Genomic DNA, 25,482 nt, shown 5'->3' on the forward strand with positions numbered 1-25,482 from the left:
GGGGGAAGGGTGGGGCAGCACATGACACATTGGTTAGCACTGCTGCCTACGACACTGAGGACCCAGGTTCAAGCTGTGGGCCACTGTCCATGTGGAGTTTGCACATTCTCCCGGTGTCTGCATGGGTTTCACCCCCACACCCCAAAGATGTGCAGGTTAGGTGGATTGGCCACGCTAAATTGCCCCTTAATTGGAAAAAAAATAATTGGGTACTCTAACTTTAAAAAAAGATATTTGGGTAAGGGAGGACTTGTATTTGGGGGTGGGTGAATGTGACTCAGAGTTGGGGGAAAGGGAGAACAGGGCACTGTGTCAGATGAGGGAAAGGCAAGGCCTGCTTTGGGGGGTAGGGACAGCAGGGATTAGTATTGGGGAAAGGGTTTTCAGTATCAGGCAGGGAGAAGAGTAGGGCTCCATGTGGGTTTAGGTATCTGGAATGGGAGACCAGGGTTCATGCTGGGGACAGGATCTTGCTGTCAAGGGGAGGAAGTGAAACCACATTCAGAAAGGAAATCTCAGTATCAGGGTAGTGGGACCCTTTGTTGGGCAAGGGGTTTGAGAGTGAGGGAAAATGGCGCTCCATGTAGGAAGGTAAGTGGCAGAGAGGAGAGTGTCAGTCTCTGTTTTGGGGGAGGAGGTGTGTCAGGAGAAGGGGGGTGGAATTTGTTTTGGGATGGGAGGGAGTAGGGCTTGGTGTGTGAGAATAGTGGAGTTTCAAGTCAGAGAGAGGAGCGGTTCTTCGTGGAGAGGATAGTGGGACGTGGTGTTGGGGGGTCAGTACCAATAAAGTAGGACTCAGTGTTGGGGAGAAGGACTCAATGTTGGGGGGAGAGTCAGTAGCACTGGAGTAGGTCAGTGTTGGGGTGTCAGTGTTGGTGGAGAAGGGTTCGGTCTTGGAGGGGGTCTATGGGTGGAGTGGTGCTCAGTGTTGGGGACAATGTCAAGGGAGTGGGTACTGGGGTTGGGATAGGGTACCCCCAGCCTGATTGACAGATGAAACTCCACCCTGGCCCCTCCCCCATGCCGGGCTCCGCTCCCCTCCCCCTCCCGCTCCGCTCCGGGTTTTGCTGCCGCCCCCCACACAACATGGCTAGTAGTTCTGTCAGACCGCGTGTTGCGCTGGGCCCGAGGCTCCGTTAGACGGGCTCGGGCTGCCGTGCTCACCCACACCCAGCCATGCGGAGCGGCAGCGCCACCGACAACGGCACAGGCAGTGCGGCCGTCTGAGCGCCACCGCCCAAGACAAGCCAGGGAGCCGAGAGTCAGCGAGCCGAGCGGCCGGGCGGGGACAGCGAACAAGCCGAGCGGCCGGGAGCGGGGGGGTCGGGGCCGCCGGGCCGAGCTGAGTCGGGAGGGAGCGACACACCGAGAGCGAGCGAGACGAGGCAAGGCGGGGGGATCGCGCGGGGCGGCGGGCAGCGATGGCCGCTCCGGTCAGCGCCCTCAGAGACACCGACATGAGCCAGGCCAAGGCCGGCGAGTTGGCGGCGTTGAAACCGGGGACTGGGCCGGGCCCCACTACCGAGCAGGAGCATCACTTGCCGGGCAACGGTTCGGAGCCCGGCGTCACTACTAGGGAGACCTTTAGCAACCACCGGCTGAGTGCGGGGCCGGGAGAGCACAGTGACGAGGACAGCGGCCACCAGCCACACGGCGAGCCGGACGGGGCCTCCTCTTCGGAACAGAGTAACGGAGGAGCGGGATCCGGGGAGCCAGAACCCGGCCGGGCCACTGCCGCCAGCTTGGCCCTTCTGAGCGGCGACCAGAGATTCGACCATTCCAGCAACAGCGGCGGCGGCAGCACCGGGCCCATGGCCAACGCGAACCTGGGGCCCAGTCCCGGCCCGGGCGCCGTGCCGCCCACCGGTTACGGTTACAACCATTACCGGGGCCCGTTCCACCAACATGGCGGACAACAAAGCCCCGGCATGGGGGCAGCGCTACAACCCGGCGGCCTCGACTCCTTCCAGCCCAACTCTCACGAGGCCTTCGCCGGCCACTACAACAACTACACGACTTATCCGGCGGGCCGCAGCGGCTACATCAACCAAGGCTACGGTCTCAACTCGCCGCGGGCCGGGGCGGTTGGGCCTAAAGCCCCGGCCTCTGGTATGGTCTCTACTTTCCAGCGCTTCAGTGGGCAGCAGCAACAGTCGACGCCGGGCCCCGCTCTCCAACAACATCAACAGCCGCAGACGGCCTCCAGCACCCCGACCCTCAACCAGCTGCTCACCTCGCCGAGCGGGGCCCGGGCCTTCACTAACTATAACCAGGCCCACCAGGACTACAATAGCAGCCAGGAGTTGACCAAGGGAGGCGAGCTGGGAGCTCAGTATCCCAGCCCGGGCTGGGCAGCAGCTCAACAAAGGAGTCACCATCCGCCCATCAGCCCCGGCAGCAGCGGACAGCCCTTACCCAGGACTCAGGTAAAAAAACATACTAACTACTAGTTAACTAGTGTAACCAGGGGCGGAAAGTGGTAGTTGGTGTTTGTTAATGGTTGGTGTTGTGTATGTATTGGGGGAGGGGGCACCGGGCCGTGCTTATGCTTCTCTCTCAATACAAAGAATCCGCTCTAAAATGGCCGGCTTTGTGCGAGCGGAGCAGCAGCTCTCGGTATAAATTATGTAAAGTGAGGCCCGAACCCCAGCAGGAACAGCTCTTCTCCTCCCTTCCCCCTCTCTCCCTTCCCCTTTGATCCCCCCCATCGCCCTCTCTCCCTTCCCCCTCACTCCCCTCTTCCCTTCCCCCTCCTTACTTTCCCTTCCCCCTCCCACTCCTCCCCTCCCCCACTCCTCCCTTGCCCCCTTTCATTCTCCAGCCCCCTTGTCCTCAGCATTTCAGGTTTTCATTTAAAAGTGTATCTCCTTGCAGAAAAGGAAAAAGAGAAATATCTATAAAGGATTGGGTGAGTTCAGTGGAGCAAAACAGGCTGTTTGAGCGGTGGGGTTTTGCTGCATATTCTGGAGCTGAGGGACTGACTGCACTCTTTGTTTTAGGATTCTGATCCCAGTGAGTTTCCCCACTTTTTATTTATTATGTGTTCAGTAATTTGTCTGATTGTTTTAACACTTGTGTGATGCACCTCCGCTGCCTTTCTCACCTTGTTTGTTTCCCTGCCCCCCATCCACACCCCATGTTGTTTTTCTCTTCTCCACTGCCTTGTGTGCAACCTTGAGCTGGCTCACTTTGCCAGTACTAGCCGGAACTAATGCACAGGCTGGTGATTTGAGTAAGTGTAGATTGCACGGGTTTGGGATTTGAATTATGGAGGTAAAATCCTTCTGTCAAAGCCAGGAGACAGTTGGTCTTAGGGTGACATGCTATCTGTAATCTGATTGGCTCCTCAGCTGCTGCTTCTGGCCATTTATAATTGCCTCTGATGTAATGGCAAAACAACCTGATTAGCTCATAAACTGGAATATGGTTCACGTTACACCAGTGTGTGCAAGGGAGGGGGATAAATAAATACAGGTAATGGCCATTGTTTCAGATGCTTAGCTTCGGGTGGGCAAGAGATGCTGTGGAAACAGCTCCTGACCTTGAAATGCTGAGCAGCTGACTGCACAGGGACAGCACCACAAACAATACTGGCCGAGTCAGTGTGCACAGCCCCATTGTGTGATGGCAGGGAGCTTATGGGGGTTCTGCAATCTTAGCACTGACCTTGGGCTGGAATTCCATAAAATGTATCCCACAAGAAAACACAACCCTTTTGCAAGGCATATTCAATACATTAGATAGCAAATCATTTACCTGATGGCTCAAATCAGCCTAGGCTTCGGATGATCAGTAGTAAAGCATTCTGCCTGGTTACCTATTTCTCTTGAGTGCTGTGTGTGTATTATAAATAAGGGTTTGTAGATGTACAAATTGATGCAGAGCTCAGCTCTTGGTTAGGGTAGGTCATAATAACAATCTCACATTTCAGTGAAGTTGCATCTTCAGAATCTGTTTATGAAATTAAATTGGCTTCTTTAAAGGCTTTAAACTCCTGCTTTTAATGATGCTGCAAACTGTTCTGTAAATTAGATTATTTAAAAAAATAAATTTAAAGTAGCCAATTCATTTTTTTCCCAATGAAGGGACAATTGAGCAAGGCCAATCCACCTAGCCTGCATGTCTTTGGGTTATGGGGGTGAAACCCACGCAAACACGGGGAGAATGTGCAAACTCCACACGGACAGTGGGCCAGAGCCGTGATCGAACCTGGGATCTCAGTGGCGTGAGGCAGCAATGCTAACCTCTGCACCACCGTGCTGCCCTATGTAAATTAAATTCTGATTTTAAAGGCGGCATGTGGCGCAGTGGTTAGCACTGGTGCCTCACGGCGCTGAGGAACCGGGTTTGATCCTGGCCCTAGGTTACTCTCCGTGTGGAGTTCGCAAATTCTCCCCATCTCTGCGTAGGTCTCACCCCCCACAACTCCATATGTTGGGTTGGTGGTTTGGCCATGCTAAATTGCCCCTTAGTTGGAAAAAAAAAAGTATTAATTTAAGAAAAATTGTAGAAGTCTTTGTTATAGAACCTTGTTTGGAATTCTGAGTCACGTTTATGGTGCCTGTTGCTGGCTGGGGAGGAGGCTTGCTGTTTAATTTGGAAGACTTGGAGCCACTGTTTAAGGTGCAGAAGTTTTTATTACCTTCCGCCTCGTTTTGTATGTGATCCCATGCACAAATTCATTTGTGCGTTCTAATACACAGAAGCTGTGATTGCATTTGAATTGGCCATGTATTAGTTTGTAAAGTTTCGTTGTGCTGAGACTGATGCACAGAAATCAACCTTTTAGTTATATAAGATTTGAAGATTCAAGTGTTAATGTAGATGCGATGTTTCGCTGAGCTTTGTATCACAGTCGCATCCAGTGCTATACATGGTATATCAGAGCTTGTGTCAGATTCAGTCTGCCAGAAACATAGCTATGTTCAATACTGTATATTAGAACTGGGGTCACATTCGGGTCCAGGCTTAAAGTTAGAATTGGGATCATACCAAATGCCTCATCTGTTATGTTTATGCAACATAAATTGTGATATCGATAATACTCCAGTAGTTGAACCCGTGCTTCCAGGAGGAGTTAGCCAACACTGGGTTATTGGGGACCATCAGAAAGTTAAGAAACCAAAGAGAAAATGCTGGAAAATCTCAGCAGGTCTGGCAGCATCTGTAGGGAGAGAAAAGAGCTAATGTTTTGAGTCCAGATGACCCTTTGTCAAAGCTATAAGGCAGAGAAAGTGTGGAATATTTATACTGTGGAGTGAGAGTGAAAGATGAGGGTCATTCTCACTCCACAGTATAAATATTTCCCACGTTCTCTGTCTTATAGCTTTGGCAAAGGGCCATGTGGCTTCTAAACATTAGCTCTTTTCTCTCACTACAGATGCTGCCAGACTTGCTGAGATTTTCCAGCCTTTTGTCTGGTTTCAGATTCCAGCATCCACAGTAATTTGCTTTTATCAGAAAGTTAAGGTTATTTTTGTCTCGCCTTTGTATGACAGCTGAGGGTGAATTTTGTTCTTATTTCAATGTTACGAAGCGGAAGGCTGCTTCATTGGCAAATCAAATGTAATTTTGATAAAATGTTGGTCCTATTGTCAGTGCTGGGAATTCATTGCAAACCATACTGCTAAGCTAACATTTTGAAATTCTACAATTAATTTTTGTACCTGACAAAATATTACACCCACAGTGGGAAATGTTAATATTTTAAAGAGAATGTTGTTTGGGATTTACATACTTCAATTTGGAAGGGCGGCATGGTTCTGCTGTGGTTAGCACTGCTGCTTCACTGGACCAAGGACCCGGGTTCAATCCCATCCCATAGTCACTGTCCATGTGGTGTTTGCATATTCTCCCCGTGTCTGTGTGGGTCCCCCCCCCCCCCCCCCCCCCCAAACCCAAAGATGTGAGGTTAGGTGGATTGGTCATGCTAAATTGCCTTTCAATTGGGAAAAAAATAATTGTTACTCAGTGCAGAAAATAGATGGAACCTGGGACTTTCTGGGTTCCTGATTGCACAGGAGATTTGGGAGTAGTCAACATAATGTAACTCTGGGTTTTGTGGCAATAGGTATGGGACATAAAAGTTTTAAAAATAAATTTAGAGTGTCCAATTATTTGTTTTCCCATTAAGGGGCAATTTACCGTGTCCAATCCACCTACGTTGCACAACTTTTGGATTGTGTGGGTGAGATCCATGCAGGTACAGGGAAAATATGCAAACTTCACATGGACAGTGACCCAAGGCCGGGATGGAACCAGTGTCACCGTGCTGCCCTGGAATATGAAAGTTAAGTTGTGAGGGAGAATCTTTGTAAGACCACACTTGGAGCAACCGTGTGCAACTTTCAGCTCCACACTCCAGGAGGATTGTTGAGGCATTACTGGATTCAGCACTGATTCACCAGGATTCTGCCTGGTGTGAGGAAATATAAATATGAAGAAAGATTGAAAAATTGGGATGTTTTTTGTTAGAAAGGGAAAGTTTTGAAGCAGAGGTTTAAAATTGAGTGATGGATCGAGTAGATGGAAGCAAACTGTGTCCAGTGGTTAGGATTCTAGAGTGTTGAATAGGAACAACTTCTTCACAAGGAGGATTGTGCGGGTGTGACATGTTCAGCATTGGTAATTGCGACATCATGGCAATGCTTAAGAGTAGGTTAGATTGGTGATTGAAGGAAAGGAGAATGAAGGGATGTGTGAACAGAATGAGCATATGGGATCAGGATGCTGCTCATGAAGAGGATACGCACCATCACATGCTGGCTGGGCTGCATAACCCATTTTCTTGTTGTAATATTTGTAACTGAGTAGCTTTCTAGCTCACTTCAGAGACCATTTAAGTGTAGGCCAGGCTGGGAAGGGATGGTAGTTACCCTTTGCTGAAGCACATGTATGACCATGTTGACGTTTTGCAACAATTTGCTCATTTTAATGCACACAGTTAACCAGATGTTTTGGATTTCATTTCACAGTTTGGAGAGGGGGAGTTAAACTCTGGATTTCACTACTGTACTCTCGTGCAATTATTAAAAATTTTTTTTTTTAGAGTTACAATTATTTTTTTCCAATTAAGGGGCAATCCACCTACCCTGCACATCTTTTGGGTTGTGGGGGTGAGGCCCACGCAAATGCTGGGAGAATGTGCAAACTCCACACGGACAGTGACCCAGAGACGGGATCGAACCTGGGACTTTGGCGGCGTGGGGCAACTGTGCTAACCACTTGCGCCAACGTGCTGCCCTTCACCTGCAATTATAACTTGATGTGGAGATGCCGGCGTTGGACTGGGGTGAGCACAGTAAGAAGTCTTGCAACACCAGGTTAAAGTCCAACAGGTTTGTTTCGATGTCACTAGCTTTTGGAGCGCTGCTCCTTCCTCAGGTGAATGAAGCGGTATGCTCCAGAAACATGTATATAGACAGATTCAAAGATTATAACAAAAATTATAACTTGAGCACTGGAAGTGAATCTTGCCATTGACTTGCTTAGGCTTATATTCTTTGATTAAGTTTCCACCCCAAATTGTTTTCTGGGCCTGAAATAGGAAATCATTTTTTTGGGGGGCACTAAGGGCAATTCATTGTCAATCATAGAATTTTTTTTTCATAGAATTTACAGTGCAGAAGGAGGCCATTCGGCCCATCGAGTCTGCACCGGCTCTTGGAAAGAGCACCCTACCCAAGGTCAACACCTCCACCCTATCCCCATAACCCAGTAACCCTACCCAACATCGACCAAATCGACCTAACCTGCACATCTTTGGGCTGTGGGAGGAAACCGGAGCACCCGGAGGAAACCCAAGCAGACATGGGGCGAACGTGCAGACGTCCGCACACAGTGGTCCAAACCGGCAATTGAATCTGGGACCCTGGAGCTGTGATGCAACTGTGCTAACCACTGCTATCGTGCCGCCTTAGGAAAATTATTTTGACCTATAAATCAAATTATCATTGGCGGGCAAACATTAGACAATAAACTTGGGAGTGCCCTACGAAGGGGTTCATTAAAAACTATTGAGATCCTGAAGAATAGGTGTTTTGGAGCCTGCATTAATTTTGAGTCCTAAACAGATTATTTTGAAATGAATGACTTGGGAAGAATTTCAGCAATAGATTTGCTGTTTTACACTCCACTCAAGATAATTTTGTGTTGAAAGCTTAGGACCTGGAATTTGAAATTAGTTTATATAGTGTTGAACTGACCTAATCCCATGAGTTTAAAAAAAAAATCATTAATGCCCACAAGTAGGCTTACATTAACATTGCAATGAAGTTACTGTGAAAAGCCCTTAGTCGCCACATTGCGGCGCCTGTTCGGGTACACCGAGGGAAAATTCAGAATGTCCAAATTACCTAACATCATGTCTTTCGGGACTTGTGGGAAGAAACCGTCTTTCGGGACTTGTGGGAGGAAACCGGAGCACCCAGAGGACAGTGACCCAAGCCAGGAATCGAACCTGGGACCCTGGTGCTGTGAAGCAACAGTGCTAACCATTGTGCTACCGTGCCACCTGTTTAAGTTGCAGTGGTATTTATCAACTCTTGTTTCAACACATGGGTACTGAAACTTCAGTATTTTATAAATCTAGTGATTTGGTCCCTGGTGATAACTTAAACTGGACCCTTCTCCTATTTCTTATTTCTGTTGGTTTTCTGTTGGCAAGCATTTCAATTGTTGACTGGGTGATGGAATACATACCAAATGTCCTGAACTTGATGGGTTTCTATTAATTGCAGACCCTGCTCCTGTACAGTCTATGAACTCTGGCATTGTGACCTACAGAACTAGGTGGTCCTTTTGTGCTTCCACTTGCAGGCTTGCCTATTTCACTCCTACACCAAATACTCGGAAAGAGCTTGTTGCCTCATTGGTGTACAAGTCCACAATGGAAATGTCAGGATCTTTTAGTGTTGGCAGTATGAGCAGTTTGCAGCGGAAATAGAATATTGGTTTCAATGTTTTCACCTTGCAAGTCTTCATATCAAGCACATAACAGAATCCATGGAAAGAAAAATGTGGGCATTTCCCTCTAATCTTTAAAACAGACAGTTTCACTGCTGCAGATATCCGCATCAGTGCCAGGTAAAGCTTGGCAGACTGGGCATGGATTTATTGTTTCATATCCTGCAATCCTAAATTCATGTTACATTGCTGACTGAAATTTACACTTGGGGCCCACTCAGGTGTTTGGACCAGTTGGTGGTGAGGCGCAGGGCAGCTTGTAATAATGCAATTTTCCTGTGTATCCATCAGTGAGAACAATTTTAAGTATTTCAGATTAGAGGGTGCATTACTTGAAGAGAGACTAGTAGAGGAGAGTGGAAGTCAAGGAATGGACATGATGGATGGTATTTGTGGTTCTGTTCTCATGGTCTTTTTATTTTACTCTTATCTCCTTTAGAGGATGAGAATGATCTTTGGTATTGTTCCCTGAGATTTCTCTCGTGAAAATGCAGAGCCCTTGGGTGTTGTACTGCTGTTTCCTGGGTATCTCATCTAAGTGGCTATTAATGTAGGTACCTGGTTGATGTGTGTTAATGGTTGCTGACCTATGGTAGGAGTGACTGGCTGCGGCTGTTAGCCTCTCCCCTACCCGCTCCTAGAGCAAGATGCTTTGCCATTATTGTTGAGCTTGTAAAGTGCAGGCGGCCAGGAGTAGTTGATCCCAAGTTCTTTCTGCTGGAAATTGTATCTATAATGGGCGGAACAGTAGCACAGTGATTAGCACTGTTGCTTCAGCACAGTGATTAGCACTGTTGCTTCACAGCGCCAGGGTCCCAGGTTCGATTCCCGGCTTGGACGTTCTCCCTGTGTCTGCGTGGGTTGCCTCTGGGTGCTCCGGTTTCCTCAAGTCCCGAAAGACGTGCTGTTAGGTAATTTGGACATTCTGAATTCTCCCTCAGTGTACCCAAACAGGCGCTGGAATGTGGCGATTCGGGGCTTGTCATAGTAACTTCATTTGCAGTGTTTTAAGAGAAAAAAAATTTAGAGCGCCCAATTCTTTCTTTCCAATTAAGGGGCAATTTAGCGTGGCCAATCCACCTAACCTGCACCTCTTTGGGTTGTGGGGGTGAAACCCACGCAGACATAGGGAGAAAGTGCAAACTCCACATGGACGGTGACCTGGGATCGAACCCGGGTCTTCAGCGCCGTAGGCAGCAGTGCTAACCACTGTGTGCCCCTATTGCTGTGTTAAATGTAAGCCTACTTGTGACAATAAAGATTATTATTACAATCGGCTCTCAGTTCAATATTTTGATTTGCTTGAAGGAAAAATGCTATCCTATAATTTAGTTTTGCATAATATTGGCTTGAATTAATAAGATAACTGTAAATGCATGTGTATGTTGGTAAGGACAAGATCATATGCCTTCGACCCCTGAATTCCCTAGGTGTCAATACCCTACCATTTGTGTATGCAGTTGGATTGCGTGCCAACACTTGGCATGCATAAGTAAATGGCTACTTGCCTGGCTGGCACTGGAGGAGATTACTACTCCTATCCTCCTATATTGCACAGGATGGTGGGGTGAGAAAGTTGCTGGGGATTAAAAAAACAACCAAAAACTCTTGGAAAAAGACTTGGATTTAGGTAGATACTTTGACCACCTCAATGTCCCAAAGCACTTTACAGACAATGGGGTACAGTTGAACGGTAGCCATTGTTGTATCATAGGAAATGTAGTGCTCACAAACAGTGATTTAATTACCAGATAATCTGTTTTTCAAATGTTGATTTAAAAAATAGATATTGGCTAGGGCTCACTCCTCTGTGCCTCTTTAAAATCGCACCGTAGGTTATTGTGCATAGATCAGAGAGTGCAGAGAGGGACTTTGGATTAATGTCTCACCTGAAAAATAGCATAATTGTCAGTGTAGTACAGATACTGTTGATTCAGAAGTTCCCTTTAATTCAAACTTCACTATAATCTGTATGGCTATGGATCAGCGGATTTTCAACTGTTCTGTGTGGCTGGAGGCTAAGGTTTGCACAGGTATGGTTAGAAAGTGAATTGCATGCTCTGTCAGCATGTAGTTGTTAATTCTGAGAGGATGTTGGGTCTGAGAGTTCCTGAATTTGCATCAAGACACCTTCTCACCAGTAAGAGTCTGAAGCTGTAATGTTTGTTCTCAGTTTTGACATTGAGTGGCTTAGTGTCCTTCTGAAATTTGCACTGAAGACTGAATGTTGAGGTCCTGAGAAACGACGCTGCTCCTGTGAGTGAAGTTGTGTGCTTTGAGCATTTACAAACTCTTTCTTCTGCAGGCGGCAGCTACCAGAGCTCTCATCCCCCTGATTTGCTGACTTTAAAAGTAGCTGACCTGGAAGGTGGAGGGGGAAATAATTTTATCTGCGGTGGCTAAACAAGTTAAATGATTTTTACCCCTGCTCTTTAGTGCAGATGTAACTGTTGGACAAGGTTTTCAATTTAAGCTGAACATTACAGCATAATTAGAGTTGCTGGTTCATGGAAACTGTATTAAGTCGAATTGTAATATTATTACTTGGACTCGAACCCTTCGCTGCCTCAGTTCATCTGCTGCAATCCTTGTCAACCGGGCTACCTTCTATGAGCTTTCTCATCCAAAATTTTGTTGCCTGTATTCTGACTAGCAATCTGTTTGCCCTTCATCCATTTCTGGCTGATTTACATTGCCTTATAGCCTGGCAATACCTCAGTTTTAAAATTCTCAGCCTGGTTTTCAAATCTACGATGGCTGTGCCCCCATCCTATTTCAAACCATGTTCAACCCCATAACCCTTTAAGACATTTGCACTTGAATTCTGGCTTTTTGTCCATTGTTAATCACTATGCCATTGGTGAATATGCCTTCAGTTACCTGAACCCCAAGCTCGCTCGCTCTAGCTCTCCTTAAAGAATCTCCTCAAAACAAACCTCTTTCTGTTCAAATATGTGGCCTGATGACATGTTTTTGTATGGCAATGTTCCTATAGAGCACCATGGGTGTTTTGCCACATTAAAAGATCTGTATAAATGCAAGTTTTTAAGATACTAGGAAAGTTTTGTTAGTGTTTTTTCTTTATTCATTCATAGGATGTGAGTGTCGCTGGCTGAGCCGGCATTTGTAGCCCATCCCTGAGGGCATTTAAGAATCAACCACTTTGGGGAGATCATTTTCGTTTTATCCTCTTCTGTGAAAAATCCACAAACCAGGGTCCTGTTTGTGGCCAAGAACCTCCAACAGCAATTAACAGGAATGGGACTTTGGAATGATTTCCATTATTTCATCGATTGTCCCTGTGCGCAGTGATTCAGAACTATGTAAGAATGCAACCCACTTTTTAAAAATAAATTTATAGTACCCAATTATTTGTTTTCCAATTAAGGGGCAATTTAGCATAGCCAATCCACCTAACCTGCACATCTTTGGGTTGTGGGGGTGAAACCCACGCAGTCATGGGGAGACTGTGTAAACGGCACACAGACAGTAGGCCGCGTTCGAACCCGAGTCCTCAGCGCCATGGGCAGCAATGCTAACCACTGTGCCAAAGTGCCACCCCTGAATGCAACTCATCTTGAGCAGAGTGGTTCTATTCTGCGCTTGCAGTACTTGTAACTACCCAGAAAATTAGATATATTCCCTTGCTGTTTTTCGTCGGAATGCAATGAGGTGTTGGCTATTACACAGCAAGTCATAGAATCATAGATTGGTTACTCAGCACAGCCATTTAGCCTGTCAGGTTTGTGCTGGCTCCCTGCAAGAGTAATTTGGTTAATCCCACTCATCTGCCCCTTTCCTGTAGTCCTGTAGATCCTTCGGGTGCTTATCCAATTCCTTTTTGAAAGCCATGGTTGAATCTGCTTCCACACAACTCTCAGGCACTGCATTCTAGATCTTAACCACTCGCTGTTTTAAAAAAAAAAAAGTCTCATGTCACTAATCACCTTAAATCAGTGTCCTCTGGTTTTTGACTTGCCAGCGGGAACAAGTTCTCTCCATCTGCTCTGTCCAGACAGAGTATGGGGGTTGACTATCTATCACATCACCTTTCAGCCTTCTCTTTCGAAGGAGAACAACCCCAGCATCTCTAAGTTCTCTACATAAATGAAGTTCCTCATCCCTTGAAACCATTCTCAAAATCTTCAAGTCCTCTCTATTTACCATATCTGTTTGCTGTAATATTTTGAAAACTTTGATCAACTCACTCCTAGCCTTCAGCGTTTATGGGAATAAAGCCCTTAGTTTGGATAATTTCTTCAGTTTGAATAATTTCTTCTCGTAATTTAACCCTTAGAGGTCCGGTATCTTTCAAGTAAACCAATGCTCCAGCACCTCCCAGAATAATATATCCGATATAAGGTGTGACGTCCAGAACTGCTCCTAGTACTCCAGGTGTGGACCAGGTTTGTATAGCTGACGTGTGACTTCTATTCTGTTAATCTTGGTAAAGAGGGACATTTATGAACCATGCCCCACTCAATAAAATTGTTTTCTTTTACTCTTTCATGAGATATGGATGTCACTGGCAAGACCTTTGAATTGAGTGGCTTGCTAGTCCATTTCAGAGGACAGTTGAGATTCAACTACGTTGCTGTGGAGTCACATGTAGGCTAGACCGGTGAGGACGGCAGAGTTCCTTCACGGAAGATACATTAGTGAACCCGATGGGTTTTACGAGAATTAATGGCTTCATGATCATTATTACGAAGACTCGCTTTGTATTCCAGATTTATTAACTCACTGGTTTGTCTCCCAGTAGCACTGTAAATGTTTGAATGTTTGTCACTCCAGATGAGTCACTGAGGATGGAGAGTGAATTCTTGCTTATCAGAGTGTGGGATTTGGGCAATGAAGCACTTTCCATTTCTGACTTCTTGTGTTAGTACTATATATGCACTGTCGAGAACAGAACTCCCTCAACAGTGCCCTAACAATGTGCCTCACTCGTACTGAACTGGTGTAATACTTCTCCATTTTGCACACAGCCATTCTGTGACTGCTGAGTGAGATTGTCAAAATGCAAGCATTTTTAGAACGTGTCTACCAAGGTACGAATTGAAATTGCAAACTCATTTCATGCAGGACCTGTTTTGCTAGCAGACAGTAACACCATCTCACCCTGCTAACTAGATTTGGACCCATTAGCTGAGTTTATTCTCATCTAGACCTCATTTGCATTAAGTATAATGACGTTCGAGTTCAATCATAATTTTCAAAAATATTTTTTACATCGGGTTGCATCTCTCTTATAAAGTAACGTACTATCGGACAGAATCTACTTGAGGAGGTCTAGACCAGATTCTGCTTGATGGGCTTTAGTAGTTTATAGGTAAGTGAATAGTTGAGCCTGAGTTATAAGCTGGAATTTAATTGAAGGGGTTAGATGCCGTAGACAAATTGGAACGATTTTCCATCTACATGTGAAGCCAGGTGTGATTCCAACTTTGCAGGCATGGCGTGATTCAAAAAATTGTGGCAATCTTATTCTGCTTTTCTGAGGTCGGGTATTTGCTGAGGTGGTCTGTTCATAATCAGTAACAAGAGATGAACGAAAGTTATTCAAGTAAACTTGGATTCATTATATACTGGTGTATAATATTGTTTAAAAAGAAAATGCAATTAATGTTTGGAACCATTATGCAGCTTTTACTTTCAGTGGGGCTGCTGTGTTAGCAGTCGCATCAGAAAAGGAACTGTGGAAAGTAGGGTACCATTGACTGTCTCAAAGGTTAGCTTAGGTGTAAACTTGGGCAGAGTGAATGTGGCCGTAGCTCCAGGTTGATGTGAACGTGAGGGCATTGCTGACTGGACATCACTGCGTGAAGCAGTGTGGCGTGTGAGCTTGTGTACAGGGCTCCACCTTGTGACTTCACTAGTCTCTGCCAGTCCATTCCGATCTGGTTATCTTGATGTATAGAAAACTCTTTGTAAATGGAGGTGTTGCTATTGCCATTAAATATTGACCCGTTCCATATTAAACTGCTTCTGCACCTCGTATAAAAATGATTTGCTTTACAAGATCTGTAGCCATCAGTGTTGTCAACTGCATTGAAATGTGGCAAACTGAAGTAGTACTTTTTTGAAGAATAGAGGGAAGAATATACCTTAAATGGCAAGATTTCTGGTGCAATGATGTACACAGGTTGGTGAATGTGCAGGTATCAGGTCATTAAAGGGAGAAGCAGAAGTAGGTGAGGTCATAAAAGACAATGGAATCCTTGGGCTTTGTATTTAGATGCACAACAGAACAGTAAAGAAGCAAAGATTGCTGTTTGATCTTAGATTGATAATTGGTCTGGTTCTTTGAAATAACTATTGAATTCTTCCCACTCAAGGCTCTTTTTCCCCAGCCCTGCAGATTTTTTTTTGAAATATGTATCCAATTCCCCGTTGAAAATTATTTGCTTCCACCATACTTGTAAGCCATACATTCCAGGTCATTATAACTTGCTGCACAGGAAAGAATTCTCCTAACCTCTCTTTTGCCAATTGTCTTGCACTTATGCCCTTATCTGTGGTTATGGTCCCTTCTATATTATGATCAGCTTGATTGAATCTTCTCATATATTTTTGCTCTGAGAGCTGTCTCATTTTCCGTCTCTCCACATAACTGAAATCCCCCCTGCTTGAGCACTATTTTAATATATCTCTGTCCAAGGCCTTGACATCCATCCTAAAGTCTAGTGCTCAGAATTGGATGCAGTGCTAAAGCTGAGGGGTAACAAGTGTTTGGGGATGGTTTAGCACAGTGGGCTAGACAGCTGGCTTGTAATGCAGAACACGTCCAGCAGCGTGGATTCAATTCCCGTACCGGCCTCCCCGAACAGGTGCCGGAATGTGGCGACTAGGGGCTTTTCACAGTAACTTCTTTGAAGCCTACTTGTGACAATAAGCAATTATTATTATTATAAAGGTTTAGCGTTACTTTCTTGCTTTTATACTGTATTTATAAAGCCTTGTACTTTATGAACAGCCATCCCAAACTTGTCCTGTCACTTTCAAAGGTTTCTCCACATGCATTGTCGGGTCTTTCTGTTCCTGCACCCTCTTTAAAATTGTACTACTTGTTTATAATGCATCATTATTCTACGTGCATCACTTCACATTTCTCTGCATTAATCTCGGCATTTAAATTTAATTTGCCATGTGCCCGCTCTTTCCACCAGTCTGTCTGTTTTCCTTAAGTTTCTTCCCCACTGTTCATTGCATTTCCGTTTCTTGACATCTCCAAACTTTGAAAGTATGCCTTGTATACCCAAGCCTATGTCATTCATAATGTCTCTCCAGATGGGAGAATAAACATATATTGCGTTATTGGAATAGAGTCTATAAGTTCTTTTGAAAGAATTGATAAAGAATATTGTGAAAAAGTATGGTGAGTGAATAGGGGGATATAATATGACAAGTGCTTCTGCATGTCACCTTTTTCCCCTTTAAAATTCTCCGTAAGAATTTATTTTTATGGGCAAGTTGGGTCACAGAATTTCAGTTGTAATTCTTGGCATCTAATTATGCTTTCATTTAAGTTCTTTACTGAACCTGGTGTGTTTTCATGGCTGAACGGGATCCTGTAATCTACTGATGTGATTAAACACACCAGCGCTTGTGGACGGGTTTCACTTGACAGTAATCAAGTATAGGAGGCCTTGTTGACGGTCTTGGCGAGTTTATATTTTTACTAGGCTTGTACTCCTAAAGAACCATAAAATGGCCACCGCACAGAAGAAGGCTATTTACCCTGTCCTGTCTGTGCAGGTGCCCTGGAAGAGTAACCCGGCTTGTCCCACTGACTCCTTTCCCCCGTAACCTTGCAAATCTTTTCTGTTCAGATAATTATCCAGTTCCCTTGAGAAAACCAAGCTTGAAATTGACACCCACCAATCTCAGGTGGGTGCTTTCCAGATTCTAATGATTCGCTGCATAAAAATGTTTTTCCTCGTGTCACCTTGGGTTCTTTTGCTATTCGTCTTAAATCTTTGTCCCCTGGCTGTTGATCTTTCACCAGTTTCGCTACTATCTCCAGACCACTCATGATATTCAATAGCTCTATCAAATCTTCTGCCAATCATCTCTTCCAAGGGGAAAAGTCCAGTTTTCCCAACGTCTCTGACTGAAGTTGCTTACCCCTAAAAACGTACATTTTTTCTGTACCCTCTGCAATTCCTTTACATCCTTCCTAAAGTGCACTGCCAAGAGTTGGACATATTACTCCACTTGAAACTGAACCAGTGTTTTATAAAGGTTCATCATAACCTCCTTGCTTTTGTACTTTGTGCCTTAATTTACAAAGCCCAAGATCCAGTATGCTGTACTAACCATACTATGTTTTTATTGGAGTGATTATTGCTGCTCCAGGTCCTTGAACTAGCCAGCTAAGAAGGGAGTTTCCCCCCTCCTAAAGTCGATAGCAAAATTATGCCGTTTGTTATTAATTGGTCTTGAGGTGTGGATGAGATGAGTGGGGTATTGTTTATCCTTCCTGCGCCACCGCAAGTCTATTGTAAGTTAGATACATAGTGTATGATTGGAATTGTTTGTTGACCAGACCAGCGAGGGGTCTGAAGGATATTAGTCAGTCAGTTGTATTATTTCATTTAACAAAAATTAGGTCTCCGTCACAGTACTGTGTCCATTTGGGACAGCACATTTTAAGAAGGGTGTCAGGAGGGACTTCAGTTAGTTGAGAGTAAAGAAACTAGGGTGGTTCTCCTTGGAGGAGAGAAGGTTAAAGGGGTATTTAAAATTGAGGGGTTTTGACAAAGTTGATTAGGAGAAACTGTTTCCACTGATTTAAAAAAAAATAAAAAAATAAAAAATTTAGTGTATCCAATTAATTTTGTTTTTCCAATAAGGGGCAATTTAGCATGGTCCTCCTACCCTGCACTTCTTTAGGTTGTGGGGGTGAAACCCACGCAAACACGGGAAGAATGTGCAAACTCCACACGGACTGTGACCCAGAGCCGGGATCTAACCTGGAACCTCAGTGCCGTGAGGCAACAGGGCTAAACCCACTATGCCACCGTGCTGCCACTGTTCCACTGATAGGCAACCATAGGACACAGGTTGAAAGTTTTAGGAAAAAATCCAGTGATTTGAGAAGTTTTTCATGTAGCATTACTTAAAGTGGTGCTTGAAGCAAATTCAATAATAACTTTCAAAAGGGGACTGAATAATACTTCGAACAGGGGATTGGGACTATCGGATGGAACTTTCAAAGAACCTACACAGATATGATGGTCAGTTGGCCTTCTGTATGATTCTTTGGTGACTTTTGTGTCAGCCCATAAAGCAGCCAGCTTCTGAATTCTGTGTCACAACTTGCAGTGATGTGATTTAAACTCTCGATCTCTTGGGGTTGCTAGTCCAGAACCAGAACCACAGTTCTGTTGCGCCCTAACTTGCTCATGCCCCCTTTGTCCATCCCATTGGATTTGAGAGTTCTGTGTACTTGTAATTATTTTGACTAGCCATTATGAACTGTACTACATCTTTGAAAATGGTGCGACGAGGAAGTACCTGAAATGTAGAAATGGTGGCTATACCTTTTTGTAGTCTTGGCTGGCTGGTGCCCATGACAAATAATAAAAGATTTGGAATTCCTACCATGAGAGGACTCTGCTCAGTATTATTTTTGGCCACATTCGTATTCACATGTCGCCAATGAGTCATTTTCTGCAGTGACTACCCAGTCCTGGGGACTGGGTTGGTCATCTAATATTTGGATGAGTAACTGGTCGAGTAACTCTGGGACTGCTTGTAATTTTCCTGGTCAGCAACCACAAGTCCGCCACTAAGCATGCAACAGTACGTCACACACTTAACAATACAAAAGTGAGATGTATTAACCCAATGAAAACACTTTTTTATTGTTAATAGCTATGCTGTTTTGTTTGATAATTTGTGTTGAGATCGGAATTGCTTTGTAGTTGGTTGCTGTATAATTCCCTATATCTTTGTTCTTATCAGTACAATGGCAAATCAGCCTCTTGTGCAGCCTGCTGCAGCTTTCGACACAGTTCAACCTTCAACATGTTGAGCACCAAAACAAGAAATATTACGGAACACAGGTTGACCGCAGTAGCAATGTGTTATCTACAAATTGAGGTATTCCTCAAAACAGTCATACCAGTGGAGCCTTCATTTTCATGCAGCCCTGGGGTGCTGAGGCAAAGCATGTAGTGCCCGTTCAGGCCTCAGTTAAAATTGTTCCAAGGTCTTTATATCTGGTGTCTTTTGTGCCGAGAGAATTTAATTCTCTCAACTTTGGTATAAGTGTAACGTTTTAGTCAATGAATGATGGGGTGGGAATCAGTATCATGCATGTAAAATCTGGACAAGAATAATTTGCATGCTCATATGAGTGTCTTACTTCACCTCTGGGAAAAGATGTGTCCTCATTTGGCTAGTGGTAATTCAGTGAAGAGTATAGGGAGGACAGGACAGAAATCGCAGACGAGCCCAATTCTGCTTGCTTCTGTCCTCATTTGTGTGCAGCCAAAAATATTGCACTCTGGCCAAAGCTGTATTTCGATATAAATTTATTGTCACATATACCGAGGTACAGTGATAAGTATTGTTCTGTGTACAGTCCAGGCAAATCATTCCATAAATGAAAACATAGTACATAATGAAAATACATAAACATAGGCAGCGGGTGAAGTATACGGTCCTTAGCACTACACCTGTAGAGAAGATGTGTTGAAAGATTAGTTCAGTCCATAAATCAGTTCAGACCCTAAGAGGATCATTCAGGAGTCTGGTAACAGCGGGGAAGAAACTGTTTTTGAATCTATTGGTGCGTGTTCTCAAACTTTTGTATCTTCTGTCTGATGGAAGAGTTTGGAAGAGAGAATAACCCGGGTGGGAGGAGTCTTTGATTATGCTGCCCGCTTTCCCAAGGCAACGGGAGTTGTAGACCGAGTCAATGGATGGGAGGCGGGCTAGTGTGATAAACTGGGCTGTGATCATGGCTCTCTGTAGTTTCTTGTGGTCTTTGGCCGAGCAGTTGCCATACCAGGCTGTGTTACAGACCGAATAGGATGCTTTCTATGGTACATTTATAGAAATTGATAAGAGTCATTGTGGATATGCCAAATTTCCTTTGTTTCCTGAGGAAGTACGTTGTGCTTTCTTGGTCGTGGCGCCGGCATGGGTGACCAGGACAGATCGTTGGTGACGTTTGCAGCTAGGAATTTGAAGCTGTCAATAATCAGACTCCTGTTCATTGACTACAGCTCCGCCTTCAATGCCATAATCCCAGTCAAGCTCCTATCCAAACTCCAAAATCTAGGACTCGGCTCCTCCCTCTGCAACTGGATCCTCGACTTCCTGACCCACAGGCCGCAATCAGTAAGGATAAATAACGACACTTCCCGCGATAGTCCTCCATACCGGGACCCCGCAAGGCTGCGTACTTAGCCCCCTACTATACTCCCTATACACCCATGTCTGTGTGGCAAAACTCGGCTCCAACTCCTACAAGTTTGCTGATGACACGACAGTAGTGGGTCGGATCTCAAACAACAAGGAGTCAGGTTAAATCAGACCTGCAAACTTTGGTGCTACATTTCACTCCATGATTAACTTCCAATTACACATCTACACCATCACTAAGATGGCCTATTTCCACCTTTGTAACACTGCCCAATTTTGTCCCCGCCCTAGCTCATCTAGACTCCTGGCTGGCCTCCCATCTTCTACCCTCTACAAATTTGAGGTAATTCATAAACTCTGCTTCCAGTGTCTTCACTCACACCAAGTCCCATTCACCTATGACCAAAGTGTTCGCTGACATTGGCTCCTGGTCAAGCAACTCCTTCATTGTAGTTTGTAATCTTCTCCAGCCCAGCAGCTTTCCAAGGTATCTGTGCTGATCTAATATTCACTTTGAGTATCCCTGACTGTAATTGGACCGCCTTTGGAGGTTATTCCTTTAACTACCTCAAGCTTTAGAATTCCCTCTCCAAACTTCAACTCTCTACTCTCCTTCCTCCCTTTAAAATGCTCCCTGAAACGTACATCTTTGACCATGCTTTTGGACTCTTCACGTCTCATCACCGTATATGGCTTCGTGTTCAATCATTTTGCTTTATAATGCACATGTAAAGCGCTGTGGGATATTTATTACGTTAAAAGTGGCTAGAACTGCTGCCTCACACCGCCAGGTTCCTAGGTTTAATTCCAGTCTTCGGGTGACTGTGGAGTTTGCAACTTCTTCCCATGTCTGCACGAGTTTCCTCTGGGTGCTCCGGTTTCCTCCCGCAGTCCAAAGATGTGCAGGTTAGGTGAATTGGCCATGCTAAATTGCTCCTTAGTGTCCCAACATGTGCAGGTTAGGTGGGGTTGTGGGGATAGGGAAGGGGAGTGAGCTTGGGTATGGTGCTCTTTCAGAAGGTTGGTGCAGACCCGATGGGCTTAATGGCCTTCTGCATTGTAGGAATTCTATGAAAGTGCAGTATAAATCAGTTGCACCCTGATTCTGTGTAAGTTTAAACTTAAATCACTGACTAAAGTTCTAGGGAATTTGAAAAAAAAAGTGAATTAATGGTACTTGTATTGCTATGCTTGTAATGTGTTGCTTTGTTTCTTCTCGAGTAGTAGCTGCCATCATGAAAATGCTTCCTGGATGTTATGTGCCTCAAAGCTATTCTGATGAGCATTAGTGTTTTGATATTGTTATGGGCCAGGATTCAGAGAACCCCAAAGTGTATCATGGAGTTCACCTGATCCACAACTTTTACTAGATTATGGTATGGGGAGCACACTGCCCACTCTACAGGTATGGTACAGCAGAAATGGAAAAGTATTTTTTAAAGCAAAACAATGTTTATTCTATGAACTCAAGTTAACCTTTTTAAAACATACAGTGAACATCTTAGCAACCATCAATTCAAATACAACCCCCAAAGAAAACAACACTAAGTAATCCTTTAAGCTTTCCTTTTAACATCTATACGACTTAAAAACCTTTTAACAGAAGCTCATTAGGTTTACATTCACTACTGAGAACACTTATAATTCTGAATTCTCCAAATGATCAAGAGGTAGTCTTTTCATGGCAGAGAGATCAACAGTACACCTGCTCTGTCTCGCTTCAGCTCCAACACTGAAAACGAAACTAAAACACATCCTGCAGCAAACAGCCTAAAACGAAAGTAAAAAGCTGACACAGCCCAGCTCCACCCACTCTCTGACATCACTGCGGTAGTAAACACCCAGGTCTTAAAGGTACTCTCACTACAGATATTTATATACACACCCATTTATAAACACCCATTTCTTAAAGGTACTCTCACATGACACCTCCACCCAAGAAAAAAACCCCCATCAACTTCAAGATGGTTTCATTTTAACCGTTTCACTATCCTTTAAGAAATGCACACAGTAAATATACTTTTTTTGTTTAAAAAAAAAAACAACTCCCGCAAACAGGTACAATAATATAGTCCATTTTTGTTCCTTCTTCCTCCAACTGAAATCCTTCCTGATTGACAGTCTCTTTGAACAAGAAAGTCTGCCCGATCCATCCATTTCTCTACGCCTCGGCATTTCTCTTTAAAGTCGGATACTTTAGTTCAATCTGATCACAGAATCCCTTGCAATACTCCAACACAGGAGCATTGGTTATCACAGCTTTCAGGCAGTCAAATGCCTGTTGAAACTCTGCTGTCCATTTAAATTTTCGACGTTTCTTCAGCAAGTCCATCAGTGGAGCAACCACGCTACAAAAACTTTGCACAAATGTTCGATCAAACCCACTCATGCCAAGAAATCGCATTATTTCCCTTCGTCTTGAGGGTATTGAAAACTCCTCAATAACTGTTGGTTTGACATCCCGTGTGTTCATTCGACCCTGTCCGATTGTATGGCCAAGGAAAGTGACTTGGGCGTTTCCAAATTCACTTTTGGCCAGGTGTATCACCAAACGCGCCTCCTGAAGTCGATGGAATAACTCCATCAGATGTTTTAAATGTTCTGTCCATGTCTGGCTGAAAATCACCAGATCGTCGATGTATACCGCACAATTTGGTGACCCTGAAACAACTTTGTTAGTTAACCGTTGAAATGTGGCTGGTGCGTTTTTCATGCCAAATGGCGTAACTTAATTGGTATATACCATCTGGAGTCATGAAAGCTGAAATCTTCTTCGCCCTTTCGGATAAAGGTACCTGCCAGTAACCTATAAGTAAATCCAGTTTGGAAATAAAAGCTGATTGTCCCACTTTCTCAATGCAATCCTCCAAACGTGGGATAGGATAAGAGTCCGTTCTTGTAACTGCATTAGTCCACACACAACCGTTGTGTACCGTCTGGTTTTGGTACCATCACTATGGGTGAGCTCCATTGGCTGCAATCCATGTAAATTATGCCATTTTTAAGCATACTCTCAACCTCTTTGTTAACCTGCGCCAATTTTAAAGGGTTAAGTCTGTATGGATGTTGTTTCATTGCAACTGCATTTCCCACATCTACATCATGTATAGCCATTTTAGTACTTCCCAATTTATCTCCAGAAACTTGCCCACGTGATATCAATAACTCAGGTCAATCTGTTTTTCCTCTGGAAGGTAACTCAACAATATATCCCAATTTTGAAGAACATCCTCGTTTTCCAATTTAATTTGAGGTATGTCAAATTCACAGTCATCTGGATTTTGTTCGTCACATGAGTTAGAATCATTAATACCGTCTCCTTTTTCTCTCCTTCCCTTTCAAAATACCTTTTAAGCATATTCACATGACACACTCGGTGAGTTTTCCTTCTATCTGGTGTTTTTACCACATAATTCACCTCACTTAATTTCCTTTCAATCTGATAAGGTCCACAAAACCTTGCTTTTAAAGGCTCACCTACCACTGGTAACAGCCTCCCTGAACAGGCGCCGGAATGTGGCGACTAGGGGCTTTTCACAGTAACTTAATTTGAAGCCTACTTGTGACAATAAGCAATTTTCATTCATTTCATTCATTTTCACTAAAACTTCATCTCCACAGGAAAAACTACGAACTTTGGATTTCTTGTCTGCTACCCGTTTCATCACATTTTGTGCAACTTTCAAATGTTGTCTAGCCAATTTACCTGCTTTATTTAATCGTTCCCTAAAATTTGACATGTAATCCAATAATGTAATTTCTGATTTCTGACTCGCCAATTTTTCCTTAATCAATTTAAGTGGTCCTCTTACCTCATGACCAAAAATTAGTTCAAAAGGTCTAAATTTGGTTGACTCATTAGGTGCATCCCTAATTGCAAACAGTACGAATGGAATTCCTTTATCCCAATCCTCTGGATCATCTTGACAATGAGCCCTCAACATTGTCTTTAATGTCTGATGCCACCTTTCTAACGCTCCCTGCGATTCTGGATGGTGCGCAGTTGATATAAATTGTTTTATTCCAAAGCTATCCATAACTTCTTTGAATAACCTTGAGGTAAAATTTGATCCTTAATCCGATTGTATTTCTGTGGGTAGTCCATGTCTGGTAAAGAATTTAAGTAATTCCTCCACAATCTTTTTAGCTGTAATATTATGTACTGGAATGGCCTCTGGAAACCTAGTAGACACATCCATTATAGTCAAAAGATATTGATTCCCACTTTTTGTTTTAGGAAGCGGTCCTATGCAATCAATTAGGACCCTTGTAAAAGGTTCCTCAAATGCTCAAATGGGTATTAAGGGTTCTAGTTTTATCACTGCTTGAGCTTTCCCTATCACTTGACATGTATGACATGATTGACAAAATTTAACTACATCTTTATGTAATCCAGGCCAATAAAAATGTTTCTGGATTTTAGCTTGAGTTTTCCTTATTCCCAAATGACCTCCCACTGGTACCTCATGTGCAACTCGCAACACCTCCTTTGTATACCCTACCGGCAATACTACTTGCTGAACTTCTGCCCACTTTTCATCCGCCTGCATATGTAAAGGTCTCAATTTTCTCATCAAGACATCCCTGGGTCCAGCACCGTATTAAAGTCTCCACCCATTACCAACTTCTAGGTCCGGGATTCGTCCTAACATATGCCTCATAAAATTGGCATCATCCCAGTTCGGGGCATATACGTTCACTAATACCACCGCCTCCCCTTGCAATTTGCCACTCACCATCACGTATCTGCCCCCACTATCCGCCACTATAGTCTTTGCCTCAAACATTACCCGCTTCCCCACTAGTATGGCCACCCCCCTGTTTTTTGCGTCTAGCCCCGAATGAAACACCTGCCCCACCCATCCTTTGCGTAGTCTGACCTGGTCTATCAGCTTCAGATGCGTCTCCTGAAGCATAACCACATCTGCCTTAAGTTTCTTTAGGTGTGCGAGTACCTGTGCCCTCTTAATCGGCCCGTTCAGCCCTCTCACATTCCACGTGATCAACCGGGTTGGGGGGCTCTTTACCCCCCACCCTTGACGACTAGCCATCTCCTTTTTCAGTCCAGCTCCTCACCCGGTTCCCACGTAGCCGTATCTCCCCCAAGCGCGCCCCCCCCCCCCCCCCCCATACCAGCTCCCC

At 44.4% G+C, this 25,482-nt stretch overlaps 1 protein-coding gene across 6 annotated transcripts in view; it reads left to right on the plus strand.

Annotated features, from left to right (window-relative positions):
* The first annotated feature begins 1,060 nt into the window (after positions 1-1,060).
* The window catches only part of LOC140414552 (AT-rich interactive domain-containing protein 1A-like), a 251,459-nt gene continuing 227,037 nt past the window's right edge, over positions 1,061-25,482 (plus strand). For all 6 annotated transcript variants that reach the window (XM_072500985.1, XM_072500986.1, XM_072500988.1 and 3 more), the window contains exon 1: positions 1,061-2,426. In XM_072500985.1, coding sequence (XP_072357086.1) covers positions 1,422-2,426 — 1,005 coding nt within the window. In that variant the 5' untranslated portion in view covers positions 1,061-1,421. The remainder of the gene's footprint in view (positions 2,427-25,482) is intronic.

This window comes from Scyliorhinus torazame, chromosome 1, assembly GCF_047496885.1.
Source record: "Scyliorhinus torazame isolate Kashiwa2021f chromosome 1, sScyTor2.1, whole genome shotgun sequence".
In the NCBI taxonomy this organism is placed as follows: Eukaryota; Metazoa; Chordata; class Chondrichthyes; order Carcharhiniformes; family Scyliorhinidae; genus Scyliorhinus; species Scyliorhinus torazame.